Source organism: Primulina tabacum, chromosome 11 (genome assembly GCF_025594145.1).
Source record: "Primulina tabacum isolate GXHZ01 chromosome 11, ASM2559414v2, whole genome shotgun sequence".
Lineage (NCBI taxonomy): Eukaryota > Viridiplantae > Streptophyta > Magnoliopsida > Lamiales > Gesneriaceae > Primulina > Primulina tabacum.
Genome location: NC_134560.1, coordinates 4,666,226 through 4,685,979, shown reverse-complemented (window position 1 = coordinate 4,685,979; position 19,754 = coordinate 4,666,226). Strand labels below are relative to the sequence as shown.

Here is a 19,754-nt window from a genome sequence, read left to right as displayed (position 1 = left end):
ATGCATGGACTAACAAGTATAGTTTTTTTTTTTTTTTGAAATGAAATGTCATATATCAAAAGTTGTCCTCAATCGTGGGAAATGAAATTACATAAGATATCTGGAGGGTGAATCATAATAAAAGGGTTAGCATAAGATATGGCCTCTCGAGCAAGAGTATGTGCCACCATATTTGCTTGTCTTCTAGCATGTTGAATTTTGAATGAAGGATGCCCGTCGAGAAATGAACGTCAACCGGAGATTATTGAGCCAAACTCTGTGTGGTCAACATTCTTTGAGGTGATCGCATTTACCACCGTCTTTGAGTCGGTTTCATATATAATATCATGGAGTTCAAGAGAGGTTGTCCATGTGATAGCGTCAAGAAGGGCAAGTGCTTCGGCCTCCTTAACTTCAAACATACCGTATTTCACACTTGTTTTGCTCACCATGAATTTCCCTGTCGTGTCTCGCACCACAGCACCGAGGCCAACAGCTTGATGTTTTTTAAACATTGCCGCATCGACATTGCACTTCACATATGGATCAGGTGGTTTCGTCCATCGATCATCTGTATCCCGCCGAGAACTTGAGGCTTGTCCTTTTGTAGAGTTCTTTTGTGCTTGAGTCCAGTTCCATATCAGATCATAGCCGAGTGAGACAGTGGTTTGCGGAGGTCTAGGACACACCGTTCCATAGTTTCTCATTTCGAAAGCGCCATATGCTCCATAATGTAGCCGAGAGGATTGTTTGTGCAGACTTTGGGATTTTATTCAGACTTTCAAATACCCAATTTGAAAATGATACTGCTTCTCTTGCACAATCCTTCATTATGCGATCAAGCTTTGCAATTTTCCAACAATCCTTTGCATATGGGCAGTCAATGAAGACATGCCAATTGTTTTCCAGCCCCGATTCACATATCACGCAGCAGGAAGGTACCTCTATATTCCTTGATTGAAGTTTCAATCGACAAGGTAGGAAATCACGCGCTGCTCTCCAAAGGAATGATCGTATCTTCGGAGGTGTTGATAAATTCCATATCTTGGACCATTCCCCATCCTGGCGATGTACCTGCTCCTGGTTGGTAATGGTTTCCATGATGATTCGGTACCCTGATTTCACTGTATAGCTTCCGTTTCCACTAAAGTGCCATATACGGTCATCATTTGAGGCCATCGGATTTAATGGGATATTCATAATTTCCTGAACATCTCGTGGGGCAAAGACTTCGTGGAGTTTTCCAGTGTTCCACTGCCTAGTTTCCGGTATCAGCAGCTCCTTCACATACTTCACTTCCTCCTGCTGAGTATGCGGTGTTTGGATATAGAAGTTTCTGGAGTCTCTTAGCCATGGGTGTGTCCAGATTTTTATACTCTGCCCATCTCCGACTTTCCATCTTAATCCACGAGCCAATATCGCTTTTGAGGACCAAATACTTCGCCATATGAAGCTAGGATTCGATCCTAGGCGTGTTTCCATGAAGTCTTTTTTCGGAAAATACTTTGCTTTGAGTAATCTTGATGATAAAGTATTTGGGGTTGAAATGAGCTTCCACCCTTGTTTAGCAAGCATGGCTAGATTATAGGCTTCGAGATTACGGAAACCAAGTCCTCCGCTTTCCTTTCGAGTGCAGATTCTATTCCAATTCGTCCAGTGTATACCTCTCGAATTTTGGATGTTGTTCCCCACCAAAAGGAGTTCATCATTTTCTGAAGTTCATCGAGGAGGGATGTAGGTAATAAGAAGACATTCATGCAATAAGCCGGTAAAGCATGGGCCACCGACTTCAACAATATTTCTTTACCTGCCTTCGATAGGCCATTTCCCCGCCAATTTTGTATACGATTCCAAAGCCGATCTCGCAAGTAACTGAAAACTACCTTCTTCTTACTACCGATCAATGATGGGAGACCAAGAAATCGTCCCGTGTCCAGCGGCTGTGCCACTCCAAGAATCGAGGAGAGCTCATCTTGTTTTGGGGTTTCAATATTTTTGCTAAAGAATATTCCAGATTTTCCAAAGTTTATAGCTTGCCCACTAGCCCTTCTCATAGGTGGTTATTATCTTCCTGAATTCTGTGCATTCTTCCTTTGTTGCTCTGAAAAATATAAATGAGTCATCGGCAAAAAAGAGATGAGATATTATCGGGGCCCGACGACAGATTTTAACTCCATGCAGCGTGCCTCTGCCTTCAGCTTTCTCGATCAAAGTGGATAGCCCTTGTGTACAAATGATAAATAAATAAGGTGATAGCGGGCATCCTTGTCGCAAACCTCGTTTTGGAGTTATCGGTCCAACCAGATTTCCATTTACCCGTACTTGGTACCGCACTGTTGTTACGCAAAGCATCATGAGATCCACCCATCTATCATCAAATCCTAGCTTAAGCATCATGAGTTTCAGGAAACCCCAATCAATGCGATCGTATGCTTTACTAATGTCAATTTTCAGTGCCACATCCCCATGTTTGCCTCGGTGTTTTCGCTTCATGTGATGGATAATCTCAAAAGCTACTATCACATTATCGATGATTGAACGGCCTTGGACAAAAGCTGCTTGTGTCTCTGAAATTATCTTTGGCAATATCAGCTTTAATCGATTCGCCATCACCTTTGCTAGCACCCTATACATAACATTACAGAGGGATATAGGCCGAAGATCTTTCATAGTTTTTGGGTTTGCACACTTCGGAATGAGCGTGATAATAGTATCATTGAATTCCTTTGGGAATTTTACCTGGTTCAGCCATTGTACACCTTGATGGAAAAAATCTTCACCCATGATATGCCAACATTTCTGGAAAAATCCAGGATTATACCCATCCGGTCCCGGTGATTTGTTTGGGTTCATTTGGAACAGCGCCTCTCGGAAATCATCAATGGTGAAGGGGGACAAAAGTGTATTATTTTCAGCTGCTGTGAGCTTTAGTTCAATCTGATTTATTACCTCATCATATGAGGCGTTTTCTGATGAGAAGAGTTGGCTGAAATATTCACCAGCAATGCGTTCAAGATTTCGGGGATCATTGAATTCCTTGCCCGTGTCATCAGTCAGACTTTGGATTCTATTGTGTGCCTTTCTCCTTGTTGCCATTGAGTGGAAGAATTTTGTGTTAAGGTCTCCTTCCTTAAGCCAAAATTGTTTTGCTCGTTGTTTCCAATATATGTCATGTTGTATCATCAATTGATTTAGTCTCTGCTTCATCTCTTCAACTGTTGATACCGATTTCTTGTCTGTGAACGAGCGCATCCTATTGATCATGGTTTTGAGTTCCTCGATGCTTTTCCGATTCATTTTTGGTTGTTTTTTGCTCCATTTCGTTAGAGCAGTAGATAGCACTTTGAGTTTGTTTGTTATAGTTTCAGAGTTTGTTGTAGCCGCCCACTTGTCTGTCACAGTGCTAATGAAATCCTCTTCTTCCATCCATCTGTTCTCAAAGCGAAATGATATGCTACCCGAATTTTTTTCTTGGCCTTCAGTGACCAGGAGTATAGGTGAGTGATCTGAGCACGTAGCCACCATGTTTGATACTGAGGCCTCTGGGAATCGTGTTGCCCAAGATGTGGAAGCAAGAGCTCGATCAAGTTTTTCCTCCACAAAGTGTGCTTTGCCCCTTCCTTTTTCCCACGTAAACTGGTGTCCTTTCATATGAATATCTTGTAAATTACATTGCATTACTGCCTCTCTAAAGCCGTGAATCATCCATGTTGGGCGTTCGACTTGGCCCCGTTTTTCCCTCGAGTCAAGTATATCGTTGAAGTCACCAATAATACACCAAGGAAGATGACTAATACGCGAGAGAGCCTTGAGGAAATTCCATGCTTCTCGCCGTCTTCGTTGTTCCGGGAAGCCATAATAACCTGTTAATCTCCATTCGTATTTTCCAGGTTCTGTAATTCTTACATCGATATGGTTTCGCGAGTACCCTGTGACCGTACATTGATCCGAAAATTTCCACAGAACCGCTATACCTCCACTACGACCCTCTCTGTCAACTGAGAATGCCGCATCAAAGCCAAGAGAAATTCTAAGTTCTTCAATCTTATTTGAGTGTGTCAAAGTTTCATATAGGAATATTACCACCGGCCTGTGAGCTCTCACTAGCTCACGCATATTTGGAACCGCACGAGTATGGCCCAGTCCTCGGCAGTTCCAGCTTAGGATGATCATGGCTGCCGGCAGGCCTGGAGTCCAGGCCCTGCCGATAAAAAAGGCACAAGAGTGGTGTTATTGATGGTTTCCCTATCATCCTCCTTGTCCTCATAATTTTTGCCGTGTTCAGAGGTGTCTGACTTTGTAGCTGGTTCCTTGTCCATATCCATGTCTCTGTACTTGTCATGTTTATTGTGGGTTGCCCTTCTTCTTTTCCTGTCTTCATTTAAGGTAAGCTCAATTTCCTCATCACTTACATCTTCCTGTATGGGGGTTGATCTTGAGTTTGGTGAGTTTCCTTTTATCCGCCTAAAATCATGCATGACAATTTCTTTATTTGGAATACCACCAATTGCTCCTGATTTATCGGAAAATATTGGATTACGGAATATTGTCAAATCTTCCATATTTGTCTCATTTTTCCCTTCGCCGGAAACACTTCCCTCCGTCGTGGTTGGGCTTTCGCGTAACCATTTAGATGATTTTGGTGCTGCTGATCCTCTCCTCTCCGGTGCCCGTAGCCAAGGTCCCCATTCTTTTTTGATATTCTTGTCATTTGATGAGAACATGACTTCACAAAATCTCTCAGTGTGTCCAAGGCAGCCACACACAAAGCAGAACGAGCCTAGCTTCTCGTATTTAAATTGAGCGATGAACCAATTTCCATCTGGCTTTCGGATTTTCTTACATCTCTTAAGAGGTTTGCGTACATCCACATCCACCCTTATACGCATATAGGTGCGCCAGAACCCCGCATTGTTCGAGCTATCGTATGTAATGAATCGTCCAGCGAAGTCTCCAAGTTGTTTTCCGATAGCTTCCGAGATATAGCCGATCGGTAGTTCATAGATTTGAATCCAGAAGGGGATGGTATATAGATCAATCTGAGTTGGTACATCACCTTGTTTTAGCTGTTTTAGAATCAGGAGTTGATTGTCATACGTCCATGGTCCTCCTTCCAGAACCCGCTCCATGTCAAATTCATGGAAGAAATGGAACAAGTATCGTTGATCTCCAATCTCGCGTACAAAAACTCCTTTTACCGGACGCCATATTTCTGCCATTCGGTTTTGCATGGATTGGAAATGAATATGTTTTGTTTGTAAGAATCTGCCAACCAGACATGCCTTAGAGGGGTCACTGTGATGATCAATATTTGATGGGTCAATTTGTAGATCTTCCTCCTCTTCCACAGAGAGTGATAGATCGGCCAACGAGTTCTCCATTTTAGTTTCTAGTTTCTACTTAATATTTTATTTATATTTAAACAAATTAATAATTTTTTATCACCGTACCTCTATATATAGTCAAGTTTATATAGTGAAATATTTCAAAATAATTAGCTAATAAATAGTGCGAATAATAACTTTAGAACATGAGCGAAACCCATGCTTGATCTAGCAATTATTTTACCTTGATTTTTAAAACGGGTCGAATCCATATATCCAATTAAACGGGAAATCCAATGACCCGTTTGGGTAACGTACGACCCGGTCCAAGCTCAATTTTGGCGCGCCGGTGAATTTAAAATAGTGGTCCATACACTAAGCCCGCATTACTTATGTGTTCCCTTGTCATGGGCCCTCCATAATTTTTTAATTTTGTACTAAACGTCTATGCTTTTGTAATTTGTGGTCGAACTCAAGTCTCTCCCGACACTGTATGATAAACAGTTTATGATTCTTAAGGAGTGTTTATAAAAGAACCGTGTATCTTGTGAGACGGTCTCACGAATCTTTATTTATGAGACGGTAAACCCTATCGATATTCATAATAAAAAGTAATATTCTTTTTAGATTTTGTATCATAAAATACGATTCATGAGACCGTCTCACACAAGTTTTTACCTTAGAAAAGATTGTAAGAAACACTTTTCATATTCTAACGGTGTGAAAGTCTTTCGGAATATTTGTGAATATATGTTTCTACTTGTAAGTTTTAGCTAGAAGTGAGATTGTGATGTTTTTTTTTTCTTTTTGTTGTTTAGTTAATCATTTAAAATTATGTTTTGTCGATTGTATTATAAAAATATAATTTATTTTCGATACAAAATATTTAAAATATAATAATTAGTATATACATACGTTGTTGATAACGTTTGTACCTAAATTTAGATAATTGAAAGATACTAATGTTATACAAGTTAAAGATATTGTTGCCATTTTACTAAAAACTAAGTTTGAAAGCAATTTTTCTGCAAATAGTTTGGCTTGAGCTTATATTAACTTTGAATTTTTATTTTCAAACACTTCTTACTTTTAATTTTCACAAAAGTGATTTATAGTCTCTAAAATAATCACTTCAAAATACGTAGAAGATATTTCAAACCTTCCTTTAGACATAATCGTAAGATTCGACTTAATTTAATTTCAATCCATACGCTAATGAGATGTTGATGATGCTTATACAAAGTGATTGTGGCAAAAAAATTTAAATCAAATATCATTCACTTCTTATTTCTCCATTTCTTTGTAATTTATAAATTTAACCAGTTATATATCAACATAATCTTTTGCAAACTCTCCCTTATTGAATCGATCAAATTTTATAGCCTTGCTATATATCTTCCTGAGGATTATCATTTTCTCAACTTTGTCCAAGATCAATTCAAATCTGATCTAAACTGCGCCATATTCATTGAATAAAATTGAAATTGGACAATCTCCAAACAATGAGATTTTATGGATTTATTTGTTTGGCCCTTGGTGACCATTCTCACATTGTGTCATAGATATATATTTCGTTTAATTTCACTATGTCAGAACTATTTCAAACCCAATCAGGGAAGACTCGTCACTAGTTTTACTTCTCCCCAGTTCCCACTTACCAATAAAACCTCAATCTTAATTTATTGTTGGAATGTTTTCATGTCCAAATAGGAAGATGAACGAGAATATGAAATTAAATTTTATCAAATCAAAAGTATTTTGTATACAATTTCCTATTGGACATGAAAATATTTTTTTTAAAAATACAATGTATTACGAATAGTTTTTCCAGAATCTTATGATTTTTGAATAGGTTTATTGTGAGAGAGGTTACAATAAAAAAACAATACTTTTTCAGATGACCCAAATAGAATATTTGTATCATAAAATTGATCAATGAGACCGTCTCACATGAATTCTTGTTATTATTATATAAATTTTTTCTAGAAAAACGTGTTTTTAACACAATTCATGCAACAAATCAAGTGAAAATAACTTAATGATTGTACAAAAACAGCCTCGTTGAAAACTAAAAGTGGCAGAGATTTCATACCTACAAATTTTCGATTTTTTTTTTCTTTTTTCTTTTTTCTTTTTTATTTCTTTATTTTATATTTTTTGCTTTTACTTTGCCGAATTCTTTTAAATAATACGGTCCCCTTTCTCTGTGGGTGAATAATAGTATTGTCGCTTTTATCCGTGGTCCTTTGTTAAAAAATCCTTCCATCACGTGACTCCCCCGTACTCTTTTAATAAAGAATCGAGCTACATTTGGAGATATTTTTATTAAATTATATATATTAATTATTCAAAGTATTTAAGTGTTATTCCATATTTTTTAAATATTATATGGTATTCGTATCATATATTTATCTACCATCGAATCCTTGGATCTGTTTACTTTCACAAATTCCCACAATCTCCGCTAGAAGAAGTTCATGTGCTATGATAATGTCCACGCATGCGTAGTAATGCATGTGACAAATGATTCGTTAGCATAAATTCCAAAACAAGTTAATTAATTTATACGAAGGGTATTTGAGATGTTGATACAAATATATAGTATGAAAACACTAAGAAACATGGCCGATAGACATCAAAATCTCATATTTAAGACAGAAGTTTCTGATTTAAAATTTAATTATAACAAACATCTCGGCCGATTATTATTATTTTTTAAAAAATTCTATAAATATGACTAATACATGACATGGAGTTGTAAATTTGTTGGCTCGTTTACATTTTATTTTAGTCTTCATTAATTGCCTCCACTTGTCAACTTCATGCATATTAAAATTTAATACACTGTTAGGGAGAAAAAAAAAACGAGTACACTAGGTCGTTTTTAGACAATGTAACTCACTGGAAATTTAAGGTTAATTGAGTTAATTACAAGTTACAATAATAATAATAAAAAACGTTGGGCATGGTTAACGGAAGTTAAAAATTATCTATCGGGATTACGCATTGGATTTGAATACTCCTATAATCTCAATTATATATATATAGTCAAAAACTTGTGTGAGACGGTCTCATGGGTCGTATTTTATGAGACATATATCTTATTTGGGTCATCCATGAAAAAATATTACTTTTTATGCTAAGAGTATTGTTTTTTATTGTGAATATCGGTAGGGTTTGACTCATATCACATATAAAGATTCGTGAGATCGTCTTACAAGAGACCTATTCATATATATATATATACATATATATATAATATTTTCTATATTTACTAACATTTTTTCCTTGTGTTTTACTTATAAACATCTATTAAGTCAAAATACGAGGAACTCATATCATTTAATGAAGGGGAAATTGCATATACTACCCCCGTGATATCCCAAGTTGGCATAAATCCCCTCGTGAAAAATTTATCATCTAAAAACTCCATGTGTTTTTTAATGTCCAGCTCACGCATGCCAACCATGCTTTTAGTCAAACAAAATTTTTTATTGTCCAAAATGTCCATCTTTAAATAATAAGCTCAATTATTTCATTTTCATTTTTGCTGGGTTGGAATCCGATGAAGCTTTTGCCCTAACCTTCTCGAAACCAAGCGTTGGAGCTGGGAGATGATATTGTCAACGAAGTGCTCTTTATGACCTGTGCTGGGTGGTTTTTCATCGATTATCTCAGTAAGTTATTGTTTTTCTGATAAAATTTGTGCTTAAATTTAACTTTTTTCCCTCCTTTGAAATGAGAATTCTCTTTGCGACTTGTGTATGGTAGATCTCCTTTGTAAGTTAATGTTTTTTCTTTACAGTATAGAGACATCATGGAATCGACAGTTAGGATTGAGTTGTGGCATGGTGGGAAATTTGATCATGGAATCAATAATTATATCACTGCTTGTGCTCGTGCTCATGCTCGTGCTAGTGCAAAGGCACGTGAAAATTTAAGTGCAACCGCAAGTGCAAGAACAATTGAAAATGCAACAACAAGTGCAACAGCAAGTGCAATGGGAAGTGAAAATGTGAGTGCAATGGCAAATGCATCATGTGGAGGGAAAACTTTGATGTAAAACATTGATATGCTAACAAAGTTCATTGTGTCGTTTTGTTACTTTTGGAACCAGTGTACCTTTGATTGTAAGGAAAACTTTGATGTCAAAACTTGCAAAGTTGACATTTGCAACATATTTATGTCAATGGTATTTATTTGCATTTCATGTTGCATTCATGCTTTAAAATACTAAAAAAAGATGCAAAATACTAAAATAACAAAGATATAAATCGAAATACTTAATATTTCAGATTACATTAGAGTTGATTGAACAAAGTTTTCATAATCAACAATACATAGTTACTGCAGATTGCATTTACCCCAAATTACAAGCAAAGCACAATAACCCCAAATTACATCAACCTAACACAAGGAACCTTATTACTAAATAACTAGCATCCATTACACAAACTCATCAAAGCTTGCATCACTTCTTCATTGCCGTTGTCGAGTGAGCTCTCGGTTGCTGGCCTTGGCGTTGAGGTCGATGCATTCCCAGCGTCCATCTCAGACTTCACTTCGTAGGAACCTCCAACATCAACACCTTGTACAATTTCAGGCAAACACCAGCGGAAATAGCCACATTTTGTTAAAATAACAACAATAATACAAACGTCCCTTCGATGGTTTGGTTTCGGTTTGAACAACTCTAATCTCTGCCCTAACATTGCACTTGCACAGTGGAGTTTGGGGATATCTTACATCAACATTTGGATTCATAATTTTGGATCAATCTAGGGTTTTTAAAATGGGAAAATGCAGAAGTCGCGAAATGAAGAAGAAGAAGATGTCTTCTATTTTATATCGAACGAGGGCATTTTAGACAAAAAAAACTCATAAAACAATGACAATTCGCAACTTTATGCGCGTATTGTATAAACTATACTGGCGAGGGGGCATAAGCTGGACATTAAAAAACACAGGGAGTTTTTAGATGATAAATTTTTCACAAGGAGATTTATGCCAATTCGGGATATCACGGAGTAGTATATGCAATTTCCCCTTTAATGAATAATGACGCTGAGATATGATAGAATGACTCTAGACCGAAGATATACATAAAATTTGATCAGAGCCGCTTATCGTGCCTCCATCACTCTTTAAATGCGATAACAACTGGACTGAGCCGTATTTTTGGTTTTGCGTTTATTAATTCTTCCATTGTGCTGGATGAGTGAAACACGCCACACAATGCACAATTCAGTACCCAACTACCACTGATTGCACCCAATGCAAGACCACTGCTTAAAAGTTATGCAGGGGGTGTGCCCACTACACTACCCTCGGGGTAGCAACATTTTTAGACCCCATCGTCTGTGTGTGTCGTCGTCTCATCGATCTACTCGATCTTTGTAACTTTTTTAATAATGGAACCTATATTTTAGTGAAATGAAACATTGAATGCTTTGGCGGATCAACTTGTTTGTAAAATATTGTATGTCGAGTTACAATGATATTTTTCACTTTTGTATTTTGTTTTATTATTGCTCTATTGCAACATTGGAGTGAAATAATGTCTAATGTCATCATTTAATGAATAATTGGATCAATAAAAACTCTTAACACGAGTTGTCACGTTTTTACTCCAAATGTAACATAAACTCGACTTGTATTAATAAGGCCATATTATTTTTCTTCGAAAGAGAGAAACCGATGAACAAAAAATATAACCCGTCTAGCGATCCCACTTTACTCCCTCCAGTTTTTGTGGGAAATTTTAATTAAACCAATGAGTTTCCATTGACTTTCGTTTCTTTTCATGCTATATATATTAAAGTTGTATCGGACGAGACCTAAACTCACATGTAAAGAAATCCATCCATCCATCCTAATGACCAATAATAACGAAAAGTGAGTTGGTTTGTTTGCCTGCTGATTTTTCTTTTATTATAGATCACTGGGTTGTGTTTCGGTTTTGCATTTTTTGTTGATTATTGCACCAAATGCCATCTTTATGTGGGCTGTTAAAAATTGGAAATGCTTGTTCTTGGTGCTTGTTAAGTTTGATTCTGTGTGATCTTCGGTGTGTTCGGGTTTTATGTTGCTTTAATCGTGTGCGAAAAATGTGACGATGCTGTGGATTTCGATGGTTTTTGGGCTCAATCTCTCTCTCTCTCTCTTTTTTTTTTTGTGTGGGGTTCTGTTCTTGCAATTTTAGTTTCATACAACTGATATTTGTACGTATAATTTTAATTCATTTTTATAGAAGAATTTGTAAAAGAGCACGCTGATCATTCTGCTTGAAATGTCTGTGAAGGATTTGCTGAGGGAATTGTTTTTCTGTGCCTAAGTTAAACATCGTCTGTTGTTGGATTTAAAGGCTAGGAATAAGGGATTTGGAGCTGCCTTTTGTTGTCTTTCTTAAGTTTACGACTTGAAACTTTGTCGATTTGATGAATGTGGTGCATCTTTTTGCTCATGCTCCCCTCGACTCAATGCCGGGACCAAGTTACTACTTATGAACTGGAAGTCCGAGATATGTAATGATATGCTATTAGGCTAACTGGGTGGTAAGATGCTGTGCATTTTGTTTGTTTTTAATCACATAGATGTTCCTTACAGTTCTACTTTGATCATCAGTTCAAACTGTGTAGTTTCATTTTCTTGATTCTACCATATTTGGGATCTTCGTGTCTAATTTTTTCATGATTTATATGTTACTTTGTGATCTTAATCGTCAGCATCTCATGTTGTTGTATGAGATTTTTTTTTTGAATGACAGTGAGTCATGGGATTGGGAGTGTCAGGAGTATAATTTTGAGGACAGTACCAACATAGGTTTGGCTTATTCTCATTTTCGATCCCTCCATCCTCAAGTAAAATGCTCGTTTGAACTTGGGTGATGATTTTTGCTTGATGAGCAGAAATATCTAATTGGAATTTGGGTGGAATGAAGGAAAACGAAGACCATTTCTCTTCTATATTAGATGATGAAACTACTCCAGTCAAGGCCTGTGGGGAATTAACTTGCCATGTAATCGAAAAAGGTGGGGGTGGGGCCTTACTCATCCTGTACGTATACTAAGTGTCACCATTTCTTCTCATTTTGTAATTGCGTTTGTGCTCTTTGTTTCGAACGATTCTACTTTCTTCAAATCAGCTATCATCCTTACCCAATGGACTTACAAGCAAAGGCAGAGGTACAGATGTATCTCTGTTCCGGTAGGCGGTAGCCATGTTAAGATTAAAAATGTGAATTTATGCGACGGGTGAGGAACAAGTGACGAAACATTTATTATTGCGTTCGTAACATGCTTCTTTAACATTCTTGGTTTAAAAAACTAAGCATTGCACATATATAGCCGAATGGTTTATTGATTATTCTACATGTTTCAAATGCACGAAGAAGTTGTATAAAAGATTGTGTCCCATAAAAGTGCACACTTTTTGATTGCAAATCAGTCTTATATATTGATTCCTTCACACAACAGTTTGCATCTTGTATTTTTCGAATTTGAAGAGATGTCATCTGGCAACAGTATCTGGAAACAACAATTAGTTGATATCGGTATTGTCGCTGCACAGAAAACTCCCATCGTGGTATAAATGCATGTTGTTTAACTACTGCAGAAGTTACAGGGAAAGCAGAGTCAGAGGAATGCAGGGAGCCTTCCTCTCAAGCAAAAAGGCGTAGGATGCTTCAGTTTGAGTCTGAAGTTTTGAATGCGCCTCTTTATAACGATGACATATTTTTAAGATCCAAGGTACATTTGTTTGGTAAAAGAGTTAATTTTGCGGGCACCATCTTATGGTTCCTACCTCCTAGATAGTCAATAATCTGTGACCGTTCTTTGTTTAGGAGACACAGGATTCTCTTGAAGCTAATATACATGATATGTCAGAGTGGGTTTCTGGATTTGCAGGTTTTGTTTCTCTCAAAAAATTATTGCAAGATATATGAAAATCAAATCGACAAACATGATATCTAGTGATAATTTGTTGTTTCTTAGATGGTGCATCGGCATCCAATAATGAGTGCTTGGATCCATCGTTTGAAGGGTGGATTGCCGATTACTTTAATGAAACCGAGATACATTGCATTGCTGAAGATATGTATGTTTGCATATTCTTTGCATTATCAGTTAATTTAAAACAGATTTCTGACCGGCTTTTTGTTTTGAATAGGTGTGATCCGTCTGGAGCATCTGATGTTCAAATCAACATTAAAGGTAATTCATGAATAGTTCCAGTTATTGATGGTTAATTAATGTTAAATAATAGCATTATGTTGTTGTTTCATTGGTTTCCCGCCATTTGTCACCACTGCATAATCCATAACATGATAGTGCAGAGCTTTGTAAGATGTCTCCAGAATATGATGCTAATGCAATAACAAATCACCCCGTCAATAGTCGTCGAAGTGGTGCTTTCAAAGGTAATTGTTTACACGGCGTTTTCATTGTTACTTGTGAAAACCAAGTTAGTCAAGCTTGATCTGTGGAAGTATCCCGTTTCTTCTGTTACTTTGGTGGTAAGAATTATGGTGTTATGGCCCGATGGATATCATCTCAAATATTACTTTATATTTGGGTTTCAATTTTACAATCTTCTTCCCTAAAGTCTTATTTTCTATGTTGTTTTTTACCCTGTAATTCAGGTAGAAAATCGTACATGTGTACACTACCTAAACCATCATCATCTGTCGTCTATCCATTTGCCTTCATCAAACCCTGTGGTGCTCATGGAGACATGACTTTGGAGGACATAAACCAAAAATTACACGCTCCACCAAAATCAAAGCAAGACCAAGAAGACGATCCTTCTGTTTCTTATCCTACATCAGCATTTTCAGGGAAGCCTGTGGTGGGAAAAACAAAGATTCCAACAGAAGGCGGTGAAGGGAGCATTACAATTATGAGAACCAAAGGGTAAAAGGATTGGCACTTTTCCGATAATTTTCATGCACTATCATTCTCAGAGTTCACCTGATGTCAGATGAAATATCCAGTATTTTCTTGATTTCAGAATGATTTAGCAGTACTTAAGATTTCAACCTCTCATTAATCCTATGATTATCATTGTCTAGTGGGATGTTCCTAGTTGTTATTAAAAGCATCCCTTGACAATGTGATTTTGTAGTTGTTATGGGACTGGAGATCTTTATTAGTTCATTTAAATCCCTGTTCTAATTTCTGTTTTTCTCCTTTGTACTCAAGCTTCTATCTTATGTGCATAGACGATGAGTTACTCTGTGTATTGAATTATTATCGGAGTCTTAACTTGGTCTTATTGCAAATGATGCTTCATCCAAGCAATACAAATGAATCATGTTTAAAGATTTGGAGACCAAAAATTATTGGTAATCAAATATTTCGTAATTTTACACCCTATTTATTCAGTGTTGCACCTAGTATATTTGACGTGTAATTGTTTTTTGGTGGTGTTTTGCGTGTGCGTTTTTTTAGTTGAGTTGCTCTAATAATTCAAGGAAGCTTACCCTTTGTAGTGTGTGCATATTTATTATATTCTAAAGCTCAAATTCCTTAAACCATCCATAAAAAATTTGGAGAAAATTATAAGACAGTAACTAAATTTTTACATTTGATTTCTTTTCGTTTGGAATTGTCAGATTGTAGTGGCTTCACCGCCTACGGATGGAATTGGTTACGGATTAAATCCTTGTACTCCCCTCTTTCGTTCAAGAAATACTCCACTAGAAATGGCGTGGAACTTTAGTACTTTAATCCACTGATGATCAGTCAAGTCATGCTTGTTTCTTCAATCAGTTAAAAACGAAATAGCCCATCCCTGATGTCAGAATTGGTTGAGTGTGTGAGTCATCGATAAATGGTCAAGGAGTTTGATTTATCTTGCCAACATTTTATCAGACGATTATATTGTATATTTACCCAGCAGTGATTTACTCGACAAGCATTATTTTGCAGGCTATTATGTTAGCTCGGAGTTTACCTAATGCATATTGAAAGATAACGATCGTGAATTTCATTATCATAAACAATACCAAATAGCTATTTCTCTACTTGAATATAAATAATTAGGAAATTATTTAAGTCGCACCTTGTTTAGAGTTTACATATGCTTTTATAACAAGTAATCTCAGTTGTATGGACCGGATGCAAACACTTTTAAATTACGTAATATTTCAGTTGTATTATTTGACTGTTGAGAAAAAATTATTTAAGAAAATGACTACTTTTTTAGCAAAGAAGGAAAAGGGCAGAGCTCTTTTCGTAGTAATAATGGGCATGTCTCATTGAGAGGCATAGCGGCAACCTTGCCTTGCGTCATTCCCTGACCTAGCAATAGATAGGCAGGCCATGCCTGAACATAGCTCGACTAGGAACCTTGCCCCAACATTTTTTTTTCAGGGAGAGACGGTTGGTTATACATGATCATCACGCAAAGTAAGACACTTTTTGATATGGCTGTGAAATAGACAAAATTTTCAATAGTCGAGACCAGGAAATAGGGAAAGAAAAGAAGGATGAGCCGGGCTAGTCGGTCCTTGTCAACTTGCTTCACAAAGTAATCATGTTCGTTCACAGAAGTTGAACCGCACAAGTAAAAGTGACAGTTGGACAAATTTTTTTTTTTTTAACTTTAACCAATAATCTAAAATTTTTTGAGAAGTAAAAATATTTCATTAAACAGAAATTACATGTCACTTTTTATATATGAATGAATAAATCTCTATGATTTTTAAAAGATATTAGCAAAAAATAAATAACATTAGTTAGCAAAGAGCAATGAGCATATGGATGTAATATATCCAAATAGATATCTATCCTATATAATAGATACTAATATTATTTTTCTATTAAGATTTTTAAACAATGGGTAGTATTTTATCAAAGAAAATTATTATAAGATAAAGTATTAGCATTGGCCGCCGGTTAACAATATGATAGGCGGTAAAGAAAATATTAATCTTAAAGAAAATCACACAGTAAGTTGATTTCAGTTAGAGTTGGTTAGCTCCGGCCCGGAACATTCAACAAACATTTGAGAGACATACATGGCCTTCACCACTCTTGTATTATCTCCTCCACTCGCCACCCCCTTCACAGCTGACCCAGTAGCTCCGAGTACCCAAATTCAAATTAAATCAGCTTCCATTTCCAATAACCTCGTTCCCAAACCTGGGTCTCTTGAATCTTGCAAAAATCTTCAAGAAATCAAGCAATTACATGGTTACTTCGCTAAACAGGGGTTGGTACACGATCCCGCTGCTCTAACGAACCTCATTGTCAAGTGCTCACAAATGGGGTCTTCTGAAAGCTTAGAGTATGCAGAGAAAGCTTTCGAGATATTCAAGAACAATAAAGAGGATTGCAGCAGCACTAGTGGAGTTTATGTTTATAACTCTTTGATAAAAGGAAACTCATCAGCTGGGTCTTTTTCAAATGCCATTTTGCTGTATGTCGGTATGATGATTGAGGGTGTTGCGCCAGATAACTATACATTTCCGTTTGTTTTGAGTGCCTGTGCGAAAAGTTCGAAGCTTTTTGAGGGGATGCAGCTACATGGATCAGCTGTGAAATTAGGTTTTTATGGTGATATTTTTGTTTTGAATTCTTTGATACATTTCTATGGTGAATGTGAAGAAATTGATAAAGGGAGAAAAGTGTTTGATGAAATGAGTGAAAGGAATGTAGTGACATGGACTAGTTTGATTTGTGGGTATGCTAGGAAGAATTGGCATAAAGAGGCCATCTCTTTGTTTTTTCAAATGGTTGACGAGGACATTAAGCCAAATGAAGTTACTATGGCCAGTGTGATATCGGCTTGTGCAGAGTTGGGGGATTCGAATTTGGCGGAGAAAATTTCTTCCTATGCGGAGGCATCTGAGATAACTTTCAATACTATTTTGGTAAACGCGCTTGTTGATATGTATTTGAAGTGTGGGGCTCCTAATAAGGCAAAACGACTCTTCGATGAATGTGTGGACAGAAATTTGGTTCTTTACAATACAATCTTGTCAAATTATGTACAGCTTGGAAAAGTGAATGAAGCTCTCGATGTACTTTGTGAAATGCTTTATATGGGGCCAAAACCAGACAAGGTGACTTTGCTATCTGCTATTTCATCTTCTGCTGAACTGAGTGAATTTCGGTTTGGGAGGCAGTGTCATGCTTATGTTTTAAGGAATGGACTTGAGAACTGGGACAACATTGGAAATTCACTTATTGATATGTACACCAAGTGTGGCATGCAGGAATGGGCTTGCAGAATGTTTGATCAGATGCCCAACAAGACTACTGTGTCGTGGAATTCATTGCTTGCAGGTTTTGCTAGAAATGGTGATATCGAGTCGGCTAAGGAAGTGTTTGAGGACATGCCAGAAAAGGATCTTGTGTCTTGGAACTCAATGATTGGTGCGTTGGTACAACATAGTTTATTTCGGGACGCGGTTGAACTATTTAATTCCATGCAGAATGAAGGCATCGCACCAGACAAGGTGACAATGGTGAGCATTGCATCTGCCTGTGGTTACTTAGGAGCTCTTGATCTTGCAAAATGGACTTACAATTACATTCAGAAAGTTGGTATTCAGTGTGACATGCGGCTTAATACATCTCTTGTAGACATGCTTGCTAGGTGTGGGGACCCTAATAATGCAATGAAGGTGTTTCAAATGATGAAGGAGCGAGACGTCTCTGCTTGGACTGCAGCAATTGGAGCAATGACAATGGAGGGAAACGGGGAACAAGCAATTGAGCTCTTCAACGAGATGCTTAGTCAAGGAGTCGAACCTGATGAAGTAGTTTATGCTGGAGTACTGACAGCATGTAGCCACTCAGGGTTAGTTGAGCAAGGCAAGAACATATTCATGAGTATGAAGGAACGTGGAATGATTCCACATATTATCCACTATGGGTGTATTGTTGATTTGTTAGGTCGAGCTGGTTTGCTGGATGAAGTTCTAGATTTCATAAAGAGCATGCCTATGGAACCTAATGATGCGATCTGGAGTGCCTTTTTGGCTGCGTGTAGAATTCACAAGGACCAAGAAATGGCGGCTCTTGCTGCTGACATGTTATCAAATTCTGCTAAGGAAAGAACCGGAATCCAGGTTCTTCTGTCAAACATATATGCTTCTGCAGGCAAATGGGATGACGTTGCTAAAGTTAGGACACACATGAAAGAAAAGGGAATGAAGAAAATTCCTGGTTCAAGCTCAATTGAGGTAAATGGAGTAGTTTATGAATTCACTTCAGGTGATGAATTCCATCCAGAGAATGCTCTCACAGCATCGATGCTTGAGGAGATGAAATGTAGAATTGGAGAAGCCGGCTACCTTCCTGATTTAACAAATGTGTTGCTGGATGTTGATGAACGAGAGAAGGAATTCTTACTTGGTAGGCACAGCGAGAAGCTAGCCCTGGCATTTGGGCTCATTTCTTCTGGTCAAGGAATGCCCATACGAGTTGATAAAAATCTGAGGATGTGCTCGGACTGCCATTCATTTGCAAAAATCGTGTCAAAAGTATATGCCAGAGAGATTGTTATTCGTGATAACAACAGGTTTCACTTTTTCAGGCAAGGTTTATGTTCTTGCCGTGATTATTGGTAATAGAACTTGATGGATCTAACGTACATTGACGACATTCAGTTTAATTCTTTTCAACAGCATATGCATTTTACACAAGTACTCGATTATCCGCATTCCTTTGTGCCTATAAAGACACAAACTGTTGTTACACCTGTCCGGTAAAGAATTACCAGGATGGTATCGAATGACCGGTGACATAACTCGTCGAACATACTATATGCAACCAAGTCAGTAAAATACTGACTGCATTACACCTGATCAATGGGAGAAGCAAACCCCTGGTATCTGTCAAACATAGAGTTTAATAAAGAAATTTCTTCTCCGTCGATCTTAAGTTACACTATCAGCTACTTCCAAGAAATAGTTTCCTTCTCCCTGATGTTTGCTTCAGGAACTGAGATTCGGGAAAATGGCATCAATGAGAACATGATGCCTGGGATCAGTCTTCCAGAGTTTAGCCAGATGACATGTAGATGAAGTGTGGCGACGAACCTGTTTGATGATCCAGATGCTGGCCTCATCTTTACAAGGATGGATGATCATATCCTGGGAAACATTCTCATCATCAGCTCCAATCCTCTCCCTTTCTAACTGCTTTAGATGAAAATTGGTAAGGTAGTGCAGAGGCTGCCCATGTGTCTGCTTAATTGAGTTGCCTAACCCCATCCACCAGGTATAGGTAATAGCGGTGCCATGCTCAGTAGGTATTGTTATCAGCTTCATGTATTCTTGGTAACTTTTTGCACATCTAAATAGTAATTCTGCATTGCGGGGCACAAATGAAGCAGTGTTTGTCTGACTAACAAAATAAACAGCAGAAAATAGACAGTTTTTTGGTTGCATTGACATGTCAAATGTATTCGGAAAGAAAAGATCCAGGTTTATGTGATATA

General features: G+C 37.3%; 2 protein-coding genes across 5 annotated transcripts; both read left to right on the top strand.

Moving 5' to 3' along the window:
* Positions 1-11,056: 11,056 nt before the first annotated feature.
* Positions 11,057-14,551, top strand: LOC142519252 (protein XRI1-like). Of its 4 annotated transcripts, XM_075622207.1 has the most exons (10): positions 11,137-11,198; positions 11,668-11,857; positions 12,070-12,125; positions 12,212-12,334; positions 12,918-13,051; positions 13,147-13,210; positions 13,298-13,400; positions 13,473-13,516; positions 13,639-13,722; positions 13,945-14,551. In XM_075622207.1, the coding sequence occupies exons 4-10, from the start codon at positions 12,238-12,240 to the stop codon at positions 14,217-14,219; spliced, it is 801 nt and encodes a 266-aa protein (XP_075478322.1). In that variant the 5' UTR covers positions 11,137-11,198; positions 11,668-11,857; positions 12,070-12,125; positions 12,212-12,237; the 3' UTR covers positions 14,220-14,551. The 4 variants fall into 4 exon arrangements, with proteins under 4 accessions (XP_075478320.1, XP_075478319.1, XP_075478322.1 ...); XM_075622205.1 differs by lacking the exon at positions 11,668-11,857 and having other exon boundaries at positions 11,057-11,198; positions 12,927-13,051; XM_075622204.1 differs by lacking the exon at positions 11,668-11,857 and having other exon boundaries at positions 11,058-11,198.
* A 1,645-nt stretch (positions 14,552-16,196) lies between these two features.
* On the top strand, positions 16,197-19,754 carry LOC142518953 (pentatricopeptide repeat-containing protein At3g22690). Its single transcript, XM_075621816.1, has one exon. It carries the CDS (start codon positions 16,324-16,326, stop codon positions 18,880-18,882), a length of 2,559 nt encoding a protein of 852 aa, XP_075477931.1. The 5' UTR covers positions 16,197-16,323; the 3' UTR covers positions 18,883-19,754.

Bases quoted from the DNA above. Each gene is read 5' to 3' on its own strand.
- LOC142518953 (XM_075621816.1), top strand. From the start codon at position 16,324: ATGGCCTTCACCACTCTTGTATTATCTCCTCCACTCGCCACCCCCTTC.
- LOC142519252 (XM_075622204.1), top strand. From the start codon at position 11,107: ATGCTATATATATTAAAGTTGTATCGGACGAGACCTAAACTCACATGT. The intron at 13,211-13,297 runs GTTTTGTTTCTC...GTTGTTTCTTAG, and splicing joins GTGGGTTTCTGGATTTGCAG to ATGGTGCATCGGCATCCAAT. The intron at 13,517-13,638 runs GTAATTCATGAA...ATGATAGTGCAG, and splicing joins TGTTCAAATCAACATTAAAG to AGCTTTGTAAGATGTCTCCA.